The sequence below is a fragment of the Trachymyrmex cornetzi genome, unplaced genomic scaffold, assembly GCF_001594075.2.
Source record: "Trachymyrmex cornetzi isolate Tcor2-1 unplaced genomic scaffold, Tcor1.1 scaffold210, whole genome shotgun sequence".
Lineage (NCBI taxonomy): Eukaryota > Metazoa > Arthropoda > Insecta > Hymenoptera > Formicidae > Trachymyrmex > Trachymyrmex cornetzi.
In genome coordinates this window covers 426359-435974 of record NW_017296742.1, presented here as the reverse complement: position 1 = coordinate 435974, position 9616 = coordinate 426359, and the positions used below count along the sequence as shown (strand labels likewise).

Here is a 9616-nt window from a genome sequence, read left to right as displayed (position 1 = left end):
CCGCCATTTTCCTTATTTGCATCTTATGTTATCAACTTTCGCTGATATCAAGCATTTTCAATAACTTGTTGTACAAACCGAGATGGTCCCTTGTCAGCTAAAGAGAGTAGGTCTATTGGTACTTCCTTTCGTCCAATGAAATACGATGCCCTTGTAAGGCCTTACAATAGACAAATAAAATGCTTTTGCTATACGGATAGGATTATCATAACAGATAAATTTATAAATAAATATAATTTTGTAAAAAACATTCTAAAACACATTGTAACATAAATCACATACAATAATGATGTTTAATTACAAGGTAATATGTATCGTTGTAACATTTAACATTTCTATTTTGTATCTTATAGACTTTTCTTATTAGACACTTTCTCATTCACAGATGTACATATATATATACTTATATACATACATATACTTACATACAGACACACATACACACGCATGCATACCCAAGCGGAAAAAGTCACAATAACGTTAAAATGACATTAAAATGAATCGGAAATGATTGAAAAATGACTTTTAATGATCATTTTGAAGTTATTTTGACATTTTGATATCGTATATGACTTGTTCTGTTTGGGTATATACAATGATACATATTTAATAGATTATGGATGATAATAATCCTTAATAAACTATTATTCGTATTTTTAGCAATAGTTTTATATGGGAATTGTATAATTCTTTTTTTTATAAGCTCTCTGAAGCGTCGAGTGGCTTGCCGCTCGGTGCAATTGACTCGCGATTTGTAGATCCGAGTGCAATCTCACCTGCGACCAGGTACGCTTTGATTACCAAACGTCGTTCGAATCCGGCGTTAAACTATAGATTCTATATATCAGTGGATATCTGTATATTGTATAGATCTCTTACACCTGTTTCTACTAATGTAATTTAATTTTAATCTCAGTTCAACTAACTCTTCATCTTTTGCTAGTTCTAAGAATTAGGAAAAGATGAAGAGTAAGTTGAACTGAGATTAAAGTTAATCTACTTTGGTAGAAATGGACATTAGACTTACAATTAGAGGTTGGACATTAGGCCAACAACCTAATTCCGAAAAAAATCTATGTTATTGAAACTGTAAGGTGATTGGCTTACTGCTAGCAAGAACTTGGACCGTAAAATGTGTAGCCAATCAGTTTACAGTTTTTTACGAAAAACCGGCAAGTTGATTGACCGGCTATATATTTCTCGATCCGAGAATTCGGACTGAGTTTTAGCATCGTGGACACGGAATCAGGCTACGCATTGAAGATTCAGATTAAAGATTGATAATTAACCAATTAAAACAATAGGAGCTAAAATTCCTTTGTCCTCTGGTCAAATTTCAATCTTCAATCTCAATCTTCAACGCGTAGTCTGATTCCGGCCTAACGTGTGTTAATACTGTTAATGCATGAGACGAATACTTCGAACATTTTCCTTAATTATCTACAACTTGAAAACTAAAGTATGTAGGACGTACGTTCATATAACGCTTTTTACTTATTTTAGTATATATATTTATCTCCTAAAAGTATTGGACATGCATTGATATGCATTTATGAATCACCCTGTATGTTACAAATGGAATATAGTTACTAAAAAATATAATTACTAAAAATTACAATAATATTTTTGCTTATATACTTGGAATACTGTTATGACTAGCTCTTTCCATTTTCAAAATAAGTGGCAAGAGATTCTAAAATAGATATCGAAGAAACGCTATCTCTCTCTCTCTAAAAGTTTTTATATCTTCAAATTTTTATCACAATGTTACTTGTATATGGTACTTTTTTTTGATCTAACTTCTGCTCAATGTAACTAAAATAATATTATTTAATGATAATAAAGTATTAGAATGAGAAACTGAGATGTTAAAAAATAGAAAATATTGTTCAAAACATTGAAGCGATACATATTAACAAGTTGAGAAAATATTAAAAAATTAAAATATATCGAATACAACTAAATAATTGAATATGATTAATAATTAAATTCCTCCCTTATTCGCCGTTCCGTGAGTGATTGGCATAAGCAGAATATTTATAATACTGTTTACCAGTTCAGCAGCAATTGCAGTATTTGTCTTTGCGAACTTTGTACTTAAATCTTGCAGACGATTTAGCCTGTTAATTTTTCTTTTCTACACGCATTGTTTCTTGGACTATAAATATAAAATTATTCAAAGTTTTGCATTAAAGTAAATAGTTAATAAAAATGTCAAAATATAGACCTACATTGTATAAATCCAGCAGGTGTGACATCCTTGCCTACATTCATAAATGGTCACTTGTGGGGTGATCATATGATCGGCAAAAAGATTGCGTAAATTAGCGTTCCATCGCTTAGGTGAGTATGAAGGTTGCTTGAAAAGATTTCTTGCTGATGTCAAATGTCCTGTTGCTTTATCTAATTGCTAAAGATAATGAAAGAATCTACTCAGAATCCTTAAAACTTCATTTTGATTAAAATTTTTCTTTTTGAATTTTATTATAAGTCTGTATATGCATCTTTTGCAAATTTATATAATTTAGGAACCTTGCAATGAATCTTTACATCTCGTCGCCATTTCCAGAGCTGTTTGTCAGTTAAAGCAATATTTCTGTCAATAATTTTACTTTGCTTCCAATTCGTTTTAATCAAGTAGCTTGAATGTACTGATTCTATGTTCGGTTGTGTTTGTTGTGGGGGAATTAACATTGTTGTTTCTTTCACAGGTAATTCAGAAGACGATATTGCCACATCTTCTAGAGAGGCAATAAGTTCAATCCTTGCCGCTGCATTCTCAAAGGATAACTGTAAAATAATATACATATATGTATATATATACATACATATATCATACATATATTTTATATATACAGGGTGTCCTGTAAGTTTTTATCAATCGCTTTTGTGTAGATAGAGTGGACTAAACTAAATCGAAGAGTCCTTTACCATTGTGCAAAAAAATAAATAATCACAAAAGCGATTGGCCAAAACTGACGGGACACTCTATATATATAGAGAAAGAATTAGAATTTAAAATTAAATAAAATTAAATAAAAAGTAACACTAAATAATTTGTTAAACAAAAAAAAAAAAGAAAATGGTGTAAAAATAGTTCAATTTCTAAAAATTTTTTGTAACCATTATGTCATGGCAAATGTTCTCGTTTGCCTTCTACTTTAAATCTGAACTTAAAATCACGATGTAAGAATACAAGATATTGCGCATAATGGCAGTTAAATATAATTTTGGGACAATTTTTTTTATTGGTAGTAAATTTCTAATAACGGCTTTATATTGGATTTTAACATTTTGGATTAATTTTTTGATTAGTCGTCAACTATGCATCTTGGAAATAAAACACCCTGTATTCTTATATCGTGCTTAAAATATTCTTATTATATCCTAACGACAATCATTATCAGTACAATCATAAACAAGTACATACACGTTTTTTCTTTGTAGGTGTTTCCGATTGAATTTGTTGCGGCGGTCGGTTTTGTGGAATGAGAGATAATTTATCTTTGGATTTATTTATTTTTTTCGATATATCCATAAGCATTGGACTAAGAGTATCCTGAGATGATTGTCGATGAACTGTTCATTATAATTTAATTGAAATATAATAATACATTTGAGAGTATCATATTTGATATACCATTAACGCATTTACCTTTTGGGAATGTTATCTCAGCCATCTTCTATGAGATGTTTTATTTCTTGTTAATTTATAACTTTTTACAGATCACTAGAAAATCATTAATAGTAAACTATACGTCATTCTTTGTATTAAAGGTATGACATAAATTAATTTTAAAATAATGATATAAAAGTGAAGAAAAATGAAAGAAAATGATTGCACAGAGTATCGTTACTTGTGAAGAATTTTTGCTAAGATTATAAAAAAGTTATTAGATTATAAAAAAGACATAAGAATACAAATACTAAAGTCCATGGCACATACAAAAACATAAGGCAGTAAAACGCAAACAGTAAAAAAATCATAATATTGGAATCGTTATTGGCTTTACAGTCTATTGTGATTGGCCAATTTGTTTACTGCTTACGTTTTACTGCCTTACGCTTTTGTGTATGCTATGGGGTTAATAGTAAGACATCGTCACGTTCAACTATAAATTCCCACTTTCCATCTTTTGAGCAATCAAAATTCAGAGGTGTCATATCTTGCATCTGTGAATAAAAAAGATTTTAATATCACCTAAATACAATAGAAGTGAATAAAATTTACAAAGAGTAAAAGTTTGGAAATGTACAGAATATCATATTTCAAAGAGTAGCAATTTAAGAATACAAATTTGCTAAAGTTACATTAAATCTTACAAAATCTGCATTTACAGTTAATTGTTACTTATCAGGACTTCCATCAGAAAGAGCATATAAGTTTGCTTTCAATTGTATGTTAAGAAAATCTTGAAGCAATTCTATGTCAAACTATTCAATATCTTCAAATACATCAAATCCATCTTTTGCAACAGTGAGAGCTATCGCTTTCTTCTTTGAGGGTAGAATTAAGATTTTTTATTCAAATTCAAAAGCGTCCTCTGAAAAATAACGAAATTATGTAGATTGATGTGGATAGAATACCATACTATATACAGGGTGTTTCTGATCACCAACAGTCAGGACACACTACAAAATTAAGGATTTTCTCGAATCTATTGAGCCTGATAATTTCTTGATCCATAGCATAGTTAAATAATTTTAACCATTTAAAAAAATTGTTTATAACAAATTTATAATATTATTATTTATAACAAGGTTTTAAAATGGTCCCTATTTTATTGCATAACATGGCTTTAGCAATTATGTCATTTGTACTTCGCTGTAGTATCTTTTCATCTACAGTTTATAAGGATTTGATAGAAACCAAATAAGAGATTATGGCTCAATTACACTTTGCCTTTGCAACTGTAAATGAAAATGCTACAGTGAAGTACAAACAACATAATTCATGAGCCACATTATGCATATAATAAAATGGAGACCATAATAAAATGGAAACTTGTTATAAATAATGTTATAAACTTGTTATAAATAATTCGAAAAATAGTTTATTAATTAACTACATTGTGGATCAAGAAATTATTAGGCGCAATAGATTCGGAAAAATCCTTAATTTTATAGCGTGTCCCGATTGCGGGTGATCAGAAAAACCCTATGAAATCAAAATTTATTCTGATAATATTTAACTGACAAAAATGAATTTTCGTTATGCCATATATTAATTGCGACATATACGAATGAAATCATTCTGATTTGTCATTGCCCAACTAAATTCTTACCAGAAAGAAAATTTTTTAATGAAAAATAAAAAAATAAAATAAAATGAAAGAACATTTATTATAAACATTCAAAATTGAGAATATAAATGAAATAATATACCAACCCATGCAACAATTTAATGTCCTTGGATGTCTAAAATATATTCTATCTCATTTACGTCACCATATTGGACGTCCCAAAATGTTATTTGGACATCCCATAATAAAGTTATTTTAAGATATGTAGACATTTTCAGAGTTTGGATCCTCCACTCGAATATACCCAGACATCTAAAGAATATTTAGATTCCTCTTTGGTGTTCCATGGGACGTTCTAATTGTCACTTTATCCATCCGGGAGAGTAATAAAAATCATACAGGTCGGAGCACTAGGGACGCATTCAGATTCCCATCTGAATGTTTCCCTCATGTTATCCTTGTTTAATATTCAATGAATAAGGGCGTGTTCAAATTCCCACCCGAGGACTCCCCAAGTATGGCGTTATCCTTGTTTAACATTCAGTGAATAAGGATAAAAGGGGTAGCATTCAAATAGGAATCAACACAACTCTGGTGGAACGGATGCTGCAGGGTGATGGTGATGTAATACAGACTCCCTATAGTAAAGATACGTATACGTCGCAAAATGCATCGATAATATTGAAATTTTACATTTTAGGTTACGTATACCATAGATTTTTATTGTTTAGGTATACATTTCAGAATTAATGTATTTGGAGGTGTCAGATTCGAAGTTTTAGATGTAAAAGAAGAATTATGTAAATTATAAGAAATAGTCAATTAACGAACCTTAATACTTGATGGATAATTATTTATTCGTAATAAAAATTAATCAATTTAATGATTTGGTTCACACGTAATACAGGAGGTTATACAAAAGTTATTAGGGTTATCATAATTAAAAAAAAAAATTTTTGGAATTCTACTATGTGTTCGATTTTCATATCGAAGTTATTATTCGATAAATCGATTGTAGCGCTACTGCTAACCTATAACCTAATTCAATATACACATTACTTGTAGATTTTCATTATGATAACAAGAAGATCTGTACGTGTGTGCATATATTCTGCAATATTCTATATTTTGTAAATATTTTTATTATTATTTTGTATGACAGACATATGCCAAGACAGCGTATTTATAACAAAAAGGAAAGAAAGATGTGGAATCAGTGGAATCCAAAACGCATGGAAGAAGCCATTATTTGTGTAAGAACCAAAAAATTAGGCTACACAAGAGCAGCAAATATGTTTAAAGTTCCCAGGACCACTCTTCGGAGATTGGTTGCGAGTGACTTGCCACCAGAAGATTGTGTAAATATGAGGTTAGGACGAAAGCCAGTAATACCTCCAGAAATGGAAGCACAATTAGTTGATTACCTACTGGAAATGGAAAACCAATTTTATGGTTTGACAAGAAATGATGTGAAAAAAATGGCTTATCAATTAGCCATAAGAAATAAGTTAAAACATCCTTTTGGACGTAATGAGAAAGCTGGTAGAGCTTGGTTTGATCAATTTATAAGAAGACATCCAACATTAACTATTCATAGTACATCATCCAGAGTGGCAGGTTTTAACAAAGAATTTATGTCTGCGTTTTATAACATTTTGGAAAATATATACAAGAAACACAACTATAACCCTGATCGTATATTTAATGTGGATGAAACCGGATTCTCTATAGTACAGAGTGAAATTCCACACATAATATGTCTAAAAGGAAAAAAAGAGGTAGGTTATTGTTGTAAGTTCTTTTAGTTCTATTATAAGAGGACCTTTTAACAATTATTTGTCTGATGAATATAGGTTGATTTGCTCACTGCTGTAGAAAGAAGCTCTCTCATTACAGTTATTTATTGCATGAGTGCAGGAGGAACATTTGTCCCACCAATGCTAATATTTCCCTGTAAAAATATGTCAAATATTCTAATGAAGGGTGCACCTATTGGATCTATTGGTACATGCCATCCATCTGGATGGGTTCAAACCCATTTGTTTACAGAGTGGTTTCAACATTTTATCAAAAAGATAAATCCTACGAAGGAATCTCCTGTTCTTTTAATTTTGGATGGTCATTACTCTCATACGAGGAACTTAGACATAATTGATATTGCACGCAAAAATTATGTTACTATTTTGAGCATACCACCTTATACTACACATAAAATGCAGCCTTTAGACCGCACATTTATGGAACCATTCAAACAATATTATAGTGAATATATTCGTATTTGGCAACGTGAGAATGAACGACCAGTGGGATTGTATGACATAGCTGAGCTTTTGGGAAGAGCTTATCTTCAATGTCAAACAGGTCTAATCGCTGCTAATGGTTTTAAAGTTACTGGAATTTATCCATTTAATCCATATATTTTTTCGGATAGTGATTTTATTGTATCCATTCCAGTAGAAGAAAATCCTACAAGTCCTATGTCATCTACAAAACAGATAATTGCTACTACGAAGCGTCATGATCAACAAATAGAAGAAAATTTTGCACAACCAAGTTGCTCTAAAGATTGTAAGATAGAACAAATAACAACTTCTGTATCGCCTAAAGAAATATAGCCAATTCCACAAATTAAATCAAGAAAATCTACTCGAGACCGTAAACTTTCACAGGCAATCATTATAGAGTCTTCATATAAAAAAACATGACAATCCTTAAACAATTCAGATACGAAAAAGTCTACAAAGAATTCTGCACCATCCAAAAGGAATGTGTAGAAATGTGGAAGAAAAAGAAAACTTGGAAGATGTTAATAAAGAATCTGACTCTTTTTGTATAAAATCTGAATTAGAACTTCCACCTAATGAAGCTGTTCTGACTAAAGAAGGTACGACCTGTATTTTCTTTTATGGATTATTTTTGGATGACTAAAGGAGAGATATGGATTAAATGTATAATGTGTGACATGTGGGCACACATTGCTTGCTCTAGAGTTGAAAACGAAGACTATATTTGTGATTTTTGCAAATAATTTTATAAAAAGCAAAGTTTTTAAATTAAAAAGTAAAGGTTTTTATTTTATATATTAGTTTTATAAGGAAACTTTTCAATTTGGTTAGATAAAAAGCTAAACAACTAAGCAAAAAATCTAATCAACAATTTATATTTAATTTAAAAGTTGATTTAAAAGTTTAAAAGCTTTTAAGCTTTCTTGTTCAATATTTTATAACTTTATAAGAAAAGCTTTTCAATTTTATTTAGACAAAAAATTAAACAACTAAAAAAAATCTAATCAATTTACATTTGATTTAAAAGTTTAAAAGTCTTGAGCTTTCTTTTTCAATAATTCAATTTGGTTTAAAAGTGTAAAAGTTTTGAAGTTTTACACTTTTTTAAAAATAAATATATAATTTTCTAATAAAATACTGTGTTATTAAAGCAAAACTAATTTTTTAAATCTATTTTTGTGGGAGGGCCACATTATCATCCCTGTTCTTCTTTGACATTATACAGTATCATTATATTTTTATAAATAATGTGCTAAGTAATAAATGTTTCGTAATTTTGAGTCTAAAATCGATTGAACAACATTTTGACGAATATAATCGTTTTAAATTTAAATGTTGATTATTTATTACATTTTATTGTATAAAATGTAAATAGGGTGCCATAATATCATCTTTTCTATGTATATAATATCATTGTTTTTTACTTTATGTTCTCACTTATTATGTTTTTACTTATTTGTCATTTTAATATAATTTTATTTTAATGAAATATTATGTACACTTAGGGCCTGCGCACAATAGAGGAACAAGAATTAGATATTAAGATTTCAACTTATCAGAAACCGTGTATTTCGATATAATCAGTTTCTGATAAATCTTAATATCTAATTCTTGTTCCTTTATTGTACTCAGGCCCTTACATTTACATTTTGATGCATAAAGCTGGAAACACAATGGACACAGGCAATAGGCATAGGCAACAGGTAATAACGAGCCGTCCAATCAGAGCTTTGGGATATAAGTTCGATATTATATCCCAGAGTTCTGATTGGACGGCTCGTTGTTGCCTGTGCCTATTGTATTTCCAGCTTTACGATTATATATTTAGAATATTAAAACCGTAGAATCTCTCTCTCATGGAGAATAGGTTTGTTCGCGTTGCATGAAATCCCCAAATATTTTTGCATTAAAAATGAGATAGATACATATTTTGTCTTATAGCGTTTTCGGCCCGATCGGGTTTGCACCAACCTGGGTTGGATTAATTTTTCCTATTGGTTGACGTCACCCGCTCTACCAATAGGAGAGCACAAAACGCCATTAATCTAACCCAGGTTGGTGCGAATCTGGCCGGACCGAAAACGCTAT

At 30.1% G+C, this 9616-nt stretch overlaps 2 protein-coding genes across 3 annotated transcripts; one reads left to right on the top strand and one right to left on the bottom strand.

Annotated features, from left to right (window-relative positions):
• Positions 1–2227: 2227 nt before the first annotated feature.
• LOC108759985 (uncharacterized) lies at positions 2228–3730 on the bottom strand. Its single transcript, XM_018505737.1, has 4 exons — positions 3656–3730; positions 3431–3579; positions 2533–2790; positions 2228–2410 (listed from the first exon to the last, which is right to left on the bottom strand). The coding sequence occupies exons 1-4, from the start codon at positions 3678–3680 to the stop codon at positions 2228–2230; spliced, it is 615 nt and encodes a 204-aa protein (XP_018361239.1). The 5' UTR covers positions 3681–3730.
• Positions 3731–6410: 2680 nt separating this feature from the next.
• On the top strand, positions 6411–8055 carry LOC108759983 (tigger transposable element-derived protein 1-like). 2 transcript variants are annotated; one of them, XM_018505735.1, is made up of 3 exons: positions 6411–7021; positions 7097–7604; positions 7701–8055. In XM_018505735.1, the coding sequence occupies exons 1-3, from the start codon at positions 6449–6451 to the stop codon at positions 7856–7858; spliced, it is 1239 nt and encodes a 412-aa protein (XP_018361237.1). In that variant the 5' UTR covers positions 6411–6448; the 3' UTR covers positions 7859–8055. The 2 variants fall into 2 exon arrangements, with proteins under 2 accessions (XP_018361237.1, XP_018361236.1); XM_018505734.1 differs by having other exon boundaries at positions 7097–8055.
• Positions 8056–9616: the final 1561 nt, after the last annotated feature.